The 16,342-nt window shown below is 35.8% G+C and overlaps 1 protein-coding gene across 5 annotated transcripts in view; it reads right to left on the bottom strand.

The window, feature by feature from the left end:
• Nucleotides 1–1,202: 1,202 nt before the first annotated feature.
• The window catches only part of KATNAL1 (katanin catalytic subunit A1 like 1), a 264,986-nt gene continuing 249,846 nt past the window's right edge, over nucleotides 1,203–16,342 (bottom strand). For all 5 annotated transcript variants that reach the window (XM_074216118.1, XM_074216117.1, XM_074216119.1 and 2 more), the window contains 2 exons: nucleotides 14,010–14,136; nucleotides 1,203–12,187 (listed from right to left, as the gene is read on the bottom strand). In XM_074216118.1, coding sequence (XP_074072219.1) covers nucleotides 11,989–12,187; nucleotides 14,010–14,136 — 326 coding nt within the window. In that variant the 3' untranslated portion in view covers nucleotides 1,203–11,988. The remainder of the gene's footprint in view (nucleotides 12,188–14,009; nucleotides 14,137–16,342) is intronic.

Below are 16,342 nucleotides of genomic sequence, written 5' to 3'. Positions count from 1 at the left end.
CTATATGACTAGGGAATTGTCATTTAGTTATTAATGCTCTGCTGGCAATTAAACATTAAAAAGCAACTATTTGGGCCACACTTTTGATTCATATGGATTGTTCAAACTCACTAAGCTTGGGTCGCTTCATTGTACCTAATTTTGTAAAAGAAACTTCCAAGGAAGGGAAAGAAGTAATATTCCCACTTTCCATAGAGTCCTTATGCTTAAACAAGAACTTGTTTAATGAAAGAAAGGAAGTCACCAAAACTAAATAGCACAGCGAGAGATTAAAAATAAAACTCTCAGGTTCATAAAACATATGCCAACATTATTTTCTTCTATATCAATTAGTTTGACTATAAAAGTACTATTCTTGGATCTCAACTATAATTAATCTGTATTGGCCTGTTGAAGAGTTAAGCCATCTATAAATACTGGCTGATTCACTGGCAGTTTCTTCTAACACGTTTCCAGTAGGTCTCATTCATCTTTCACGTCCATTGCCTTTTCTCCATTCCAATTGACACCTCCAAGACACTATTGCAATAGTTTTTTTTTTGTGTGCCTTTCAGCCTTTCCTCCAATACTCCAACCCTGTCTCATGCCTTTACAGCCCAATCAAACAGTCAAATCTTTTCTCATCTTCTGGGCTTTGCTTAGGCTATCCCCATGCCTAGAATGACCCTCCTCTCCTGTTGAATTTCTCATACCTCCTATATAGGAAGCCTTCCCTGAACCCATTCAGATTGATGAGGATTTTGCTATCTTACATGGCATGTTATGAAATTTGAATGCATATTATCATGTAACCTGTATCATAGCAATCTATGTTTATATTGTTATCTGTTCTGCTAGAACATAAATTTCTTGAGAGCAGCAACTGTCTCTCATCCAAACTTTTTCTCTCCTCCAGTAGTGGACACAGTGGGCATTTAAGAAATGCTCTTGGTGGGTTGGCTAGGTGGCACAGTGGATAGAGCACCAGCCCTGGAGACAGGAGTCAAATCCAGCCTCAGATACTTAATAATTACCTAGCTGTGTGGCCTTGGGCAAGCCACTTAACCCCATTTGCCTTGCAAAATCCTAAAAAAAAAAAAAAAATGCTCTTGGGGCAGCTCAGTGGCACAGTACATAGAGCACCACCCTGGAGTCAAGAGGACCTGAGTTTAAATGTGACCTCACTTAATAATTACCTAGCTGTGTGACCTTGGGCAGTCATTTAATCCCATTGCCTTAAAAAATAAAGAAAATAAATGCTTTTTTATGTTGTAAAACTACTGAACTAGATTTGGGTTCTACTCCAGGTCTTGACATTTTATGCCACCATCTCTCCTTGTAATTCCTAAAATTACACTAGCATATAGGTTCCCAATCTCCAACTGACCCCTAAATTAAGGTTGGGGAAAAGTTTTAGGGATTCATTAATTTGAACATTTCTCTGAAAAAATTCCAAGAGAGAGCCTGAATATATATCAGAGGTGTCCTTGATGGGAAAAATCCACATAGGTACATACCACAGAAGCCTCTGGCCTTAGCCCTTCTTATATGAACAAAAGAGCCCAGGCAAATGAATCACTGTCAGAATAAGCCTTTGAATGAGTTCTCCCTATGGAAGGGATTGTCTGTGCTAAGCAGGCAATGAATGAATTCTGGGTCTTTGCTTAAATTGATTGTTGTTGTTGCTGCTGCCATTGTCATTGCTGTTGAGTCATTTCGGGCATGTCCAATTCTATCTGACCTCTTTTGGGGTTTTCTTGGCAAAGATACTAGAATGGTTTGCCATATCCTTCTCCAGTTCATTTTTACAGATAAGGAACTAAGATAAATAGGGTTTTAGAAACTTGCCCAGGGTCACACAGCTAATAGATATTTGAACACAAGATAGAGCACTGAGTTTGGTATCAGGCTATCTCCCTTGTGCCACCTACCTGCCCCCATTAAACTGCTAGAACTAATGAAATCATTGTCCTATGTAACAGATAAGAGATAGTCTAGAACTCATGCTTACTATGGGGACCTCCAAGTCTCAAGACCACATCCAAATTAATTGGGGGGAGGAGGAGAACAACTGATACACTGAATCTAGGGGAAAACTGTAGGAAATGAGAGAATGAAGGGAAGGACAAAAGAAGGATGCAAGGAATGGGAAAGGCAGACAAACTCTAAATCTCCCTTTTCCAACCAAGACTGAGGCAACTAGTCATTTTTCCCCAGATTAGTAATAGGGAAAGAAAGGGAGGACACCTGAGTTTTTAGTTAAGAAGGCCTGCACCTCTATCTCAGATCTACCTAAATGGCCCTAGTCAAAGTGATTGACTTCTTTTTTCATGTAAAAAAATTTTTAACTCCCTCATCTCCTAACTCCAAACATAAAGCTACTTACTAAATAAAGGTGGCAAGAATGCAGGGAGGGTCATCCCTACTTAGGCAAAATAGGAGAATCCTCCTCCACAATTCAAGGGAAGCAGAAAGTCACCTACCCCCAAATGCCTCTCTATCCCATTTAGATCATCTTGTTACCTTCTAACTCTACAATTCCATTATTTTATAATGATAATTTGATTATGATTGCATTACCTTGTGATTATATTTCTAATACTAACATTTTATTTATCCAGCAACTTTAAATACCTGAAACAAAGTGAGAACCAAGAAGTAAGCAAATATTAACACATCTATCTAGCACTTTTATGGTTTACAAAGTGCTTTTTGCAAGAACCCACAATGTAGAGAGTGCAAATATCATCCTCCCCATTTTACAGAGAGGCTGAGAGAACTGACATAATTTGCTCAAAGTTACATAGTCAGTAGATGATAGTCAAGACTATATTATATCACATTCCCAAACAGCCAAAAGAGATGTCACAAAGATCATACACAAATGCTCATAGAGTTTACTCATAGAGGAGCCTATAAGCTCTCAAATTCTAATTTTTTATAAACATGATTCTAATGAACCTGATTATCTGGTTTCCTAGCCCCATATCAAAGAATATTACTGGTCTTTCAAATCTTTAGGACAACCTCCTCATTTTACAGTTGAAGAAACAGAGACACAGACTTACTGAGTGTCACAACTGAGACAAGAGCTCAGATCCCTATGCTCCTGGTTAGTGTTGTACTCCACTACAACCATGCTCTCCTTAAGAAACAGCAAATTAGAAGGGAAGTGGAGGTAGATGACTTTGTAGACTGACAGTGATAGGTTTAATAATACAGCAGTGAGAAAAGTGACAGGGAAAATTATGGAAAAGCCAGATAAATCCAAAGACATAGCAGTTTAGAACCATTTTACCTTTTCTTCAATAGGTCCAGAAAGCATCATTTTACCGGTGTTACATATAGTGATATGCATAATGATAACCTTGAGTCAACAAGAAAGGTTTAAAGTATGTCCAATATGTTCTGTTCAAGAAGGCAAGAAAGTGTGTGATATTCTTCAGAAAGATTCCTATCAAAAGTGGTTGATTTTTTAATATAGAATAGGTTTCAGTCATCTGGAAAATTCATTTACATGGAACAGTTCATTCATTCCCGGATGGTGCTTTTTAAATAAAGTGTTACTGAATTTCTTTAAAGACATGGTATAACTTAATTGAAAAAACTACTCTTGGCTTACCTGCATCAGTGATGCAAATTGCATGGTTTTTGTCTCCTATAGGAGACAGCCCCAATAAGCAGAATATATAAAATGCCATTTAAAATGTGATTTGGGACAGCTAGATGGCGCAATGAATAGAGCACCAGCCTTGGAGTCAGGAGGATCTGAGTTCAAATTCGACCTCAGAAACTTAATGATTACCTAGCTGCGTGACCTTGGGCAAGTCACTTAACCCCATTGCCATGCTAAAATAAAATATGTGAGTTTACCTGAAGTGAAAATTCTCTGATATTAATTTCCAAAGCCCTTTCCATCCAGAATTAATCACAAGGAAAAGACAGACAACTGAAGAACACTCTAAAATTTATTACCAAAATATAACCTGAGTGCAAACACAACAAAATTCATGAGACTAGCATACACATTAGCATACACATATTAGGAAAGACACATTTAATAAATACACTTTAGAGGCGTCTTTTCCTTTAAGTTAGGTACAAAATACTGAGAAACGAACACTGAAACATACACCAAAGACTATCTCAGCAGACCACAAGTGCCCATCGTAGAGTCCTGGAATGGAACTGAGTTTAAGAGACAGCAATGATTAGTACTGCCCTTTATGCAGTCAGTATACAATATCAAGGGCTTTTGTATGGATATACATATCTACATATGTACATATATACATATAACTAGCTACCTCTGAACTTTTCTAAATATAAAGTCTTAGCCTAACTTAAATGAGTTGCTCCCCACCACAAAAAAAAAAGTCAGGAGCAGTTATTGCTGACATTCTACATAAGCTTAAGTTAAGTCACTGAGCCTGGTGGTTAGGAGAAATGGTAGAACCCAAAGTAAATGGGAGAATCTGGATTTTCTTTAAAAAAAAATTGGAGGGGCAGCTAGGTGGCGCAGTGGATAGAGCACTGACCCTGGAGTCAGGAGGACCTGAGTTCAAATCCCACCTCAGACACTTAATAATTGCCTAGTTGTGTGATCTTGGACAAATCACTTAACCTCATTGCCTTGCAAAAGCTTTTTTAAAAAATGGATCATAATGGTAAGAGGAAGGTCCTATGAAAATAAATCTGCATATATAATGCTGTGGTTATCTTGGGCAGTCAATACTCTATGTTCTATAATCCTCCCATCTTTCTCCCCTTAAATCTAGGCCTAGTTTAATTGAGGTAGATTTTGGACATAAAATGTGCAAAAGTTCTTGTTTTTGTAAAGAGATAATTGTAGTCACTTCAGATTACAACAGGAAAATCACATGCATTTTGGATATCTGAAGCAAGAGGCAAACCGGGTGGAATGAACTGCTTTGGGTTTGATGGCAACAATGGAGAGAACCTGCACTGCCTCACCATCTGTTCTGCCAAATTATTAAATGTTACTGGCAAAGTTATCTTGTTGGTATTTGTTTGCTCAAATACTTAACAGTCAGGCTGAAGAAATAATAGGGTAATTACAGGGTCTGGTTCAAGGAAATAATAGGTATACAATAAGAAAAGCAACAAATCAATTTCCTATCATCAGGATTTCTCCATTTAACTGACAAGATACCTAGTCATTTAGTAACATTTTTGAAGCCAAAGATTGTTCTGGAAACTAATAAAAGGCAAAAAAAATTATAGGCTAAGGGAAGAAAAGTTTAAAAATAATACTCTCATAAACAGCATCCCAAAGATATATTATTCTTACAAGACTCATACAGAGGTAGGGAAGGAGATGAAAAGCCTATTTTCAAATAAAAGAGAAATATGATTTAAAATGCATATTAATCAACTTTAACAAAAATATTTATATTTATTCTTATTAATATTGATATGATTAGGATCAAACTTTTCTTTGGATATTTTTATCTTCCTGATCTTCAGGAATGTCTTTTAGACTCATTTAAACATTTATGTGCCATTACCATTTCTGTACTTTGCAAAAAATAAATCTTGAAATACAGAATAAAAACAAACCAAAGTTAAGGACCTTTTAAAAAACACATACACCCATATACACTCACACACACACACACACACACATTCACACTCCAAAGTCTGGTAAAAGATAGAAGATAACCCTGTGTTCCTTTCTCTCTATACTGGATCATAACACTGTCTGCAGCACCTTTAACACAGGGCATCTTCTAAGGTGACATTGCTGGGATCAAGAGACAAGAGAGAGAATCTATCATTACACAAAAAAAGGTTGTCAGTAGTAACAACTTCAAATAAGGCAGTCAAATCATATTCAGAAAACAAGCAATAGACTATATAAATCTTCTATGTTAATGTGAGGGAAAGCAAAGACATCTCTATTAGCTAGTTAGTCCTTTATAATAGTTATTCCATTTTCAGACAGTGCAATGACTGTAGACTTATTTGACTTAGTAGATGGGCAATGTATGTAGAGAAACTTAAATTATACTAATTGATCCAGGTCTTTCAAAATATGAAGTTTAAATTATCCTGGCATCAACCAGGTGTCCAGGGAGAGAGAGAGAGAGAGAGAGAGAGAGAGAGAGAGAGAGAGAGAGAGAGAGAGTGTGTGTGTGTGATAATTATTTGTTAATTCTAAGCTATAGATTCAGTCTTGATTGAGTTATTTGATCAAGCCAACAACATGGTCAATTTTATCATATCTATTGACTCTACCCTTAATTTTGTGTAATGTAGAAATGGACAAAGTTGGTGATAAAAAAGCTTCTTAAAAGAATTAGAAGCCAGAAGTTTACAAAGTGTAAGTGGAAAGAGTGCAACAAAGGATAAGGAATATCTCTCATAAACTCTGTATTAAATACAATGCCTAATAAAGTGTCTCACATGTACCTTACACTTTTATTAAAGGAATAAATTGAAAAATAGCTTGGAATTTAAAAAGAGAAACTATTAAGATATAATTCTAAAATCAATATACTACAGAACCTGAAATTATTATTAACAGTTCAGATGAATGAAAGGATCCAAATCCTCATAACTTTTAACTGCATCTGCTACTGGAACATAGCAAAAATTACTCTATTTCATCCGAGGTCAATTCACTGTAGTCTGATACCAGGAAAAATGTAAACCATAATTAGATCAATTCATATTCAATTTGCAACCGAGAGTGAAGAGTTCTCTCCCATATCCTGAATGGGGTCAAGAGAAGTCACTATGCATTGATGGAACAAGTGAGAGTAAATGATATAAATAAGCACCTGGGTGCTTATATTGACTTGGGTAAGATATAAAAGAAAAGTTTCTAGGAAGCAAGGGACCAAAGACTCCAAATACTGATTAACTAATAAAAGAAAATCAGAATAAATAATATTATTAATTATAATATATAAGAAATTACAAAGAGAATTTACAAAAGGCTAAGGGTAATATAGCTCTAATTAAAATTAATCCTACCAAGCTATATAGCACAAATGAAATTTAACATACAGGTTTTGAGAATCAAAATCCTAACAGGACTTAGTGATCATCTGAAGTAATTTAGAAAGAAAAAAGAGAAACAATTAATTGAATATCAACAGCAGGATAACCAAAGAGGTCCAAACAATTCTTTAAGAAAAGATTGATGCCCTTAGGAATAATAAAGTGTAAGGACAAAAAAATTAGGCTGAATTCAATTGCAATAAAGTCATGACTCCTTGTGATTTTGACTCCTGTAATACTTATGACTACAAAAGCAAAATGAGATCATTCATAGGGCATAGGCAGTAATAGAGAAAAAATACAAAAATTGATCAAATAGATAACAGTAGCAATCGAGTAGCCTCAGAAAGAATATATGAAAAGAGCATATGGACTTTATAGTAGATGAGGAGAAAAATGTGAACTTTCTCTTCACCCAGCAAAATACTAAGAGCTTTCTCTATGTGTGTGTCTGTCTCAATCTTTCTCTTTATAAATATATATATATATACAATTTATATATTGTATATTATATTATCTATATGTATGTATGTACATATGTATGTATAAAAATAAGGGTTCGAAGTTGTATTCTTTTTGGTTTCAGCTTTTATCCAAGAAGTACCATCCAACATTAAATATAAATTTATCATCAGATGTAACTTTGAGAAAAGCACTGGTTACCTAATAAAAGCTAGATAAAGTAATATACACAAAAATGCTATCATCTACCTATTACCTAGATAAGTCTAAGCTAAACCTTCTTATAGCTACTTTTTCTATTTTAGGAATCTTATGTTAAATTGAGGAAAATGAATAGACTTCAATTTCTAATTCAAAAGAAGTTGTAGATTATTAATTCACGTTCCCTGTGTAGAACATTGTGATTTACAAAATTAAGCTGTTGTCCCATTTTGAGACTAATAATATTCAATGGATCTATAATTCTCACCTTAATTCTCCATGGGTACAAATATCAACACTTATACTTTTTATTCTAAAAGATTCTTGTTTGCAGTTTTTCCTAAATCTTTTACAAATGATCTATTTCATTTGCTAGAGGTCTTCCATATGCTTCAAGTTTTTAAAACCTTTTTAAAATGATGCACTACTCAGTCCTCTCATTTCTGCTACATGAGTGGCCCACCTCTCTTTTCAGAAGGAATACTTAATAGGGTCTTTTCTTCTAAGCTTCAAAAAATGTTATTGTTGGTAATATGATGCATTTCCATTATTTACACAAACAATGCATCCTTTCAGTGAACCTTGCTAATAAAGGAGCAATGTTTATTCTTCTGAAATCAGTTTTATGACTTATAACCATATGGCATTATTGTATGAATACTAGTATTTAAAAGTGAGCTTTTGTAGCAGGGAGCAGCTTGGGATCACTAAAAGCATTGCAAAATTTCTTTATGTGATCCAGCCCAATCTGTCCTCCTTTTTAGTTCTGGGCCTATATCTACTATGCCCTTGAATTAGCCATCAAAAAATGCAGGACCAAGAACAAGAGTTTGTGTTTCTTATTCACATTTCTAGCATGGACACCTTGGCTGCTATCTTAGAGTAAATATATTAACTACAGATCTCCCTGAAAAGATCCTATAATGACCCAGGGCTCTATGCAACACACAATGTCAGATCCAAAGAGGAAAATGTCGAGAACCTCTTGACAGGACTCACTCCATGATGTCTTTTGTATGTATCTGACTCCCTAGTTTGGGGTCTCACTTGTCACTGATACTTAGCACACCAGTGAACAAAGTTCTTTGTGATTAGAACTGATATGAAATATTTTATATGATCTTAACATGTATAAAGAGAGACCCTATGTGATCATATTTGCTGAAAATTTTGCTCAAAAGTAAAAATTTTATTAACAAGCAACTACATCATGGGATTTTACATGTTTGAATCAATTTTGTAACTATGAAGTCTACTATGGAAAATGTCTGTAAAATGTCTCATATTCTCATCAAGAAAATGTTCAATTCATGCACAGACCATTATGCTATGAGAATTCACAGAAATAAAATATGCATGCTGGTAGTTAAGCAATGCCTTCTCTTCAGTGGCAGTAACATCATGTCATGTTTTTCCATTCTTTTGGAAATCTTCCCCTCTTCTGAGATATCTTGTTATCTTACAAATTGATACTTTAGTCTCTTTAATACTTTGCTAATCTCTGTATTCAGAAAGCTTAACCTATTCTTTCCAACTTCTTTAGTCCCAATCTAACAAAACATAGCATATGAGGGACCAAGGTAACAGAATCCAAATGCAGAGGTACCACCACAATCACTAATTGATTGAATATAGAAACACTTGTAGATGTCTGGATTCACATCTATTTGTTGTTCTCCTTCCATTTTCATCCACAAATACTTTTTTAAAATTATATCTCTGGCATAGTTGGCCTTCTCCCTGTGGACTCTTTTCCCCTCTCAGGTGAGTTTTGGTATATTTTGAAGTAACAAATGTGATCTTCCATCATCACTGCTCATAGTGTTTTACAAATGGGTCATGCACTAAAATGCTTTTTAGCAGCCGTGTCTCCCAAACTTAGACAAAAAAAAAGTGTTTCTTGGCTGAAACTATTTCTGGATTCTTTCCTCTTTTCCTATTATAGTGACTATTTTCTATCATTTAATCTTCTGCAATAAATGGTGACAGAGTAAATGTCTTTAGTTTTTACCATTGCCCTTTTTTATTTTCAGGCAACAGTTTGTTTCAGGTTGGAGTTACTAAAATTACATACTGTACCTTTTCACCCTTATCTAATTTGTTATTGATTTTGACCTTTCCTCTAACCAACTGATTATTACTATTCCTTCACAGACAAATGATTCTGAAGTGACTGACAAGTAACTAAGCATTTCCTATCTGTTAAGAAAAAGTCAATTTTATTATTTCCAGGTTGTTTGACACTCATCATACCTATCATGTTACAACTCTCTTCTTGAAAAAAAATATTCATGAATAGGTCTCTGATCAGTTATAGAGCATTGGTCTCTTTCATTTCTTGAGTGTAAATCATATTTTCCAGCATTTTAATCATCTTCTTCTACATTCACTTTAGCATTGAAATTACCAAGAATCAAGAGTAAATGACTTTGGAGAATCTTATCAAGCTCTTTATGAAATTTCTCTATTACTTCAGATCTGCCACAACTGTTGGTACATAAGCTGCAGTTACCTTCATGGTAGCCTGCTTGCTCATATTTATTTTGAGTATTATGAAGTGAGAAGCCCAAGTATTCCACAAAATTTCATTTCTTATTACCTTTGGACACAAGATAAAGCCAAATCTGTCAACTCAAGGAGAACCTAAAGTTACTCTTTCATTTAGAACTTCTTTCAACCAGTGAGAATGTCTTTATGGATGTGATTCCATGTGATTTGTCAACTGACAAGGATTGCAGATTAAAACAACTGTTGAGTAAAATAATATGTGTAGACAGTCTAAGAAGTATGTGATTCTTGGCACTCTGTGTCCCCTCTCCACTAATCTGACTAGACAGGCAGAAATGAGCCACATAGGCCTGACAGCTCTTTTGCATATCTATCTCCTTCATGGTTCACCATGCCAAACCTACCTGGGGTGGCCTCTGACAACTGTCAAGCCTTTCCATTGGAACAAATATGCACTTTGCCAGCACAACCTGGGAGAAGCCCAGGTCACCTTTACACCTTGATGATTTGAGGACTAACATCAAAAAAAAGATGTGAAATTCAGCATAGTATAAGGAATAAAGAGCCAATCAGAGAGTCCTGTTTCTGACACATAATAGCTCTATGACCCTACAAAAGTAATTTAATTGCTTGGTGAATTGGAAAACAGTTGCAGATCTGCACTGGAAAAGAGAAATTTCTTACTAGAAGTTCCCTACCCAACACAGGTCCTGATTGTTATCTCCCCCCACCAAATAATCCAATAACTCACAGTAATATAGAGCCTTAAGGCTTGACAAAGCACAAGAACCCTTTGAGGTAGGTAATACTTCTGTTTTAGCCATAAATATGTGTGGACAATTCATGAAGATGATGGAATAGTCTAGCCTGCCAAACAAAATCTAACATTAAAATTCAAACAATGTGGGAGTGAGGAAAATGAAGGATGCATTTGTCTGAATACAATGAAAGAAATTAAAGCGAAAATATATCTAGATGTTAAAAATGTTTGCATTTTATATTTGGAGGGTCCAAAATTTCCTTCATATCCTTTCGATATTCAATTTGACAAGCACTGGCAAGAAAAGTAGGAAAATAAAAATGTACCCTTGATTTGATGATCCAAAAATGTGGAAGGATATTTCTAATTAAAGATGTAAAACAAATAAAAAATGGTTAAATCGTTCTGGCAGGGATAACCACTGAAGCTATACTCTGGTACTTACAAGCTCTGAAAAAAAAGGGAAAGCCTACATTGGGAAGGTAACAGAGATGAAGAATAATGAATCAAGTTCACAAACTCACTACTTCCTTCAAAAACTAACTCAGAAACTTCTTTCCACAAGAAAACATGGATTTCCTACCTTGATACAAACACATTCCCATTTTAAAAACTAATGTACTTTTAATGTAGTTAAGAGGAGAAATGCCTAAGTACCATGAGACATAGAGAAATGAATTAGACAGTTCCTCTATATTAAATGTAAACAATCTTCTTCTAAAAGAAGACAAAATACTTTGTTAGTTCCTTTCACTACCTCAGCTTCCTTGACAAGCTGACCAGCAATCTGAAAGCCAAGGAAAAGAAGTTAGGAACCCCTGCCCAGGGCCCTACCACATCACAGAGAAGCTTGCTTTTTCCAGAATCTTTTCTTTTCTCTCAACCACATCTTCTATTCTTCAGTTTGTTTTTTGCCTTTGAATGAAAAGATGCTGAAAGAGGCATCTCCCATATGAAAAATTCAAATCTTTTAAAAGATTTCTAGTAATTTCTTTTGCGTTTTACAAACAAAATGTGAGCCTCAACAGAACAAAGAAAAAATAACATTAAAATTAAGCAGATCCAAATTCAAGCATCCACTTTTCATACTTCTCTAAGTCTGCAGCAGACACAGACTTAGAGATTTTCTTCAGTGCCAATTCAAAATCCCCTTTTGTAACAGGCATCTGCAGCTCTTCCTTAGAAAGGGCTCGTATCTCTTCTGGGCTTAAGCCATGGATGCGCCGTCTCATCGCCATTAGAGAAGCATCCCTGGGGGATACATAAAAAAAATATCAGAACAACTACTGCATGTGGTAAAGACAAAATGAATGACTATGCTAAAAGAATATTCAAGAAAGTACCTATTTTATAATGCTAAGAAGTATTTTCCTCCTAAGGAGCATGATGGGAGATTTTAATGACAATATTATGAATTTACAATGAGAAGCAGAGGATGTAGTGGAAAGAGCTCTGAATTTGATCTTGAAGAACTCAGCTCTTATATCTGATACTATTAACCTGTGTGAGGCTAAGCTGTTACTTCATCTCTTGGGCTCAGGTCCCTAAACAAGAAAAATGCTGAACCAGGTTAACTACTAAGAACTCTTCAAAATCAAATTTTATTTTACCTAGAAAGTTCCTCTAAATCCTATGATCTTAAAATAAAAATGGCATTCATTTATAAAGGCACAGTGGATAGAAAACTGATCATGTCAAAAGATCTGAGTTCAAGTCCTGCCCCTGATTCATTCTGGTTCTGTGATCCTGGGTACACCAAATGACCCTCTAGGATTGAATTGCAGAGAATGTGCCAACCTGCACTGGTAGAGTTTCTTCAACTAGGGGCTCCCTAGATCAATGAAATCACAGTTCCATGATCCCTCTACCCTACTTCTAGGCAATTTATATAATACCCTCTTATTTGCCCCTTACAACAGCCCAGTGAGAAAGTTCATGTAACATGAACTAATTGATAAGGAAACTAATATTCAGAGAGATTAGTCATTAGTCCTGGGTCACAAAGGGAATAGGTGTTCAAAAGATCAAGACATCAAGTCATCAAATCCAGGAACTCCTCCTGGGTCTTATGTTCCCACATTACCTCAACTATGGAGCATCTTCCAGATTGGCAAACAGAAATTGAAAGAAGAAATTCAAAGTTCATGCTAGAAAGGCCTAATTTCGAGCTATCTACTCTTGGTGGCAGATATTTTAATTAATGCTACTTTCTTCCCACTCTGGGCTAAGCTTTGTCTAATCCACACCTAAAGAACACTGAAATTCAGGGAATTCATAAAATTATCTATGGCTTCACTTAACCAGAAGAGGTAAAGTCAGCTCCTTCTTTATTTGGAGCATAAATCCAACCAGGAAAAAAAAATCCAAAGCCACCCTCCAACCTTATAAGATAGAGAAAATGAACAGGCATCCTCAAGGTGGAAAATAAAAGTGCTGATTGAGAGGAAAGACCTTCACCAAATTTAAATAGATGACCAAAGAAATCCTTGCTAACAGTATTTCAGAAACTTCTATCACACCTCTATCAGGAGACTAAAGAAATGGAGACAGAAGGAATCCAAGAGACAGATGAAGGAACTGAAGGCACTTGAGAAGACGTGATTTGCTCAAGGTCACCCAGGTAAGAAAGCATGTGAAAGGGATCTTGGACTCAATCTTCTTCACTCTACCTCCAGAACTCTATCCACATGTGCCTCCATGCTGCCATCTAAACAAATGTGTTTTATGCCACAATACACTTATACGTATTACTTATACAGTAATGACTGTACTGATATTGAAATTAGTAGAGAAAATGCAAGTGACCAAACTATAGAAAGGCTGGTTTAGCATGCAGACCCCTAGAGCCCAGAGTTCACCCCATCACTCTGAAGTTCAGAAACTCCACAGGCAGGAGCTCAATGGCCTCCACAGGAATATTCAAATTTTGACCAATACTACTAAGTTGTAAACAACCAATGCAAACAAGACATTCATCTGAAAACAATATCAAGACATTATATTGATAATTAATTATGTTTAACTCATGGGCAAACTTTTTACTTTTATTTAAGTTGCTTAATTAAAGAAATACCTGCAAACATTAGTTATGTCAGCCCCAGAATAGCCTTCGATCTTCTCCGCTATCTCTTCTAATTGAATGTCAGGATCTAATTCGACTTCACGAAGATTGATCTTAAGTAGTTCTGCTCTTCCTTTTGCTGAAAAAAAATATTCTAGTTAGAGATTTTACAAACCTTTTTACTCTGATGCTATCAATCATAGAAAAAAACCGGGGAAAAGAAAGAAGACAGTGCAGTGCTAAGAACAATTAATTCTGTGGCTCTGACTCACTGACATCATGACTCAGGAACCCTTACTCACTGCCTTGGCTTCTGTATCTAAAACAGAGGCACTCCTATACCAAGATAAAATCAAAATGGATACAGGATTTAGACATAAAAAAATATTATAAGCAAACTAGAAGATCAAGGACTGGTTTACCTGTCAGATCTATGGAAAGGGAAGCAGTTCATGACTAAGGAAAAGATGGAGAACATCACTAAAAACAAACTAGATGATTTTGATTACATTAAATTAAAAAGCTTTTGCACAGACAAACCGAATGTAACCAAGATCAAAAGAAATGTAGTAAACTGGGAAACAATCTTTACAACTAATATTTCTGACAAAGGACTCATTTCTAAAATATACAGAGAACCAAGTCAAATTTTTAAAAAAAAGCCATTCCCCAATTGACAAATGGTCAAAGAATATGCAAAGGTAATTTACAGATGAGGAAATCAAAGCAATCCACAGTCATATGAATAATTGCTCTAAAAGAGAGATTCAAATTAAAACTTCTCTGAGGTACCACCTCACACCTCTCCGACTGGCCAATATGACCAGAAAGGATAATGATCATTGTTGGAAGGGTCGTGGGAAACTTGGGACACTATTACACTGTTGGTGGAGCTGTGAACTCATCCAGCCTTTCTGGAGAGCAATCTGGAATTATTCCCAAAGGGCAACAAAAATGTGCATACCCTTTGATCCAGCAATACCACTACTGGGTCTATACCCTGAAGAGATGATGAAAAAGGGTAAAAACATCACTTGTACAAATATATTCATAGCAGCCCTGTTTGTGGTAGCAAAGAATTGGAAATCAAGTAAATGTCCTTCAATTGGGGAATGGCTTAACAAACTGTGGTATATGTATGTCATGAAACACTATTGTTCTATTAGAAACCAGGAGGGATGGGAATTCAGGGAAACCTGGAGGGATTTGCATGAACTGATGCTGAGTGAGATGAGCAGAACCAGAAAAACACTGTACACCCTAACAGCAACATGGGGGGGGCTGATCAGTCTTAATGGACTCACTCATTCCATCAATGCAACAATCAGGGACAATTTGGGGCTGTCTGCAATGGAGAATACCATCTGTATCCAGAGAAAGAACTGTGGAGTTTGAACAAAGACCAAGGACTATTAACTTTAATTTAGGAAAAAAACTGCTATCTTATTGTCTGATCTTGTTATCTCTTATACTTTATGTTTCTTCCTTAAGGATATGATTTCTCTCTCATCACATTCAATTTGGATCAATGTATACCATGGAAACAATGTAAAGACTGGCAAATTGTCTTCTGTGGGGGGTGGGGGGAGGGAAATAAGATTGGGGGAAAAATTGTAAAACTCAAAATAAAAAAAAAACAGTCCCTGTTTGATACCTAGTATCACAGAGGTACAGAGTTCTAATACTAGGTAAGCAAGCACTTAACTAATTCCTGGTGACTGCCTGATACATGGGTAGTAAGCAAGGCACCTGTAAATTATCAAACAATTAGTCAATAAACATTTATCAAATACCAAACTATGGGTTGGCCAGATACTGTGCCAGGAGTTGACAAAAAGACTAAGAGGACAGACTGTAGCCTCAAAGAGCTTACAACTTAATGAAGCTGGCAACATACAAACACATATATACAAAGTAAACTATATACAGAATAAATAGGAAATAATTAATAGAGGGAAAGTATTGAAATGAAAAAGGGTTGGGGAAGGCTTCCTATAGTAGAAGAGATTTTAAGGAAGCCAAAAAATTCAGTAGTGGGAATAGAGGAAGGAGAGCATTCCATGCAGAGGGTACAGGCAGAGAAAATGCCTTGAGCTGAGAGGTGGAGTGTCTTATTTGTAATACAGTAAGGATACCAGTGTCACTGGATTCAAGAGTTCATGTTGAGGAGTAAGGTGTAAGATGTACGAAAATTAGAAAGGAGACAGATGTGATCCTGAAGGTTACATTTTGAATTCCAAGCAATGAGAATTGGGTATCTGTTCCTAGAGGCAACAGGGAGCCACTAGAGTTTATTGAGTGACATGAAAATCACTTGTGAATGAATGGAGGATGAACTGGAATGG

Source organism: Macrotis lagotis, chromosome 1, assembly GCF_037893015.1.
Source record: "Macrotis lagotis isolate mMagLag1 chromosome 1, bilby.v1.9.chrom.fasta, whole genome shotgun sequence".
NCBI lineage: Eukaryota > Metazoa > Chordata > Mammalia > Peramelemorphia > Peramelidae > Macrotis > Macrotis lagotis.
The sequence above is the reverse complement of the archived record's forward strand: the minus strand, read 5'-3'. Positions and strand labels throughout refer to the sequence as shown.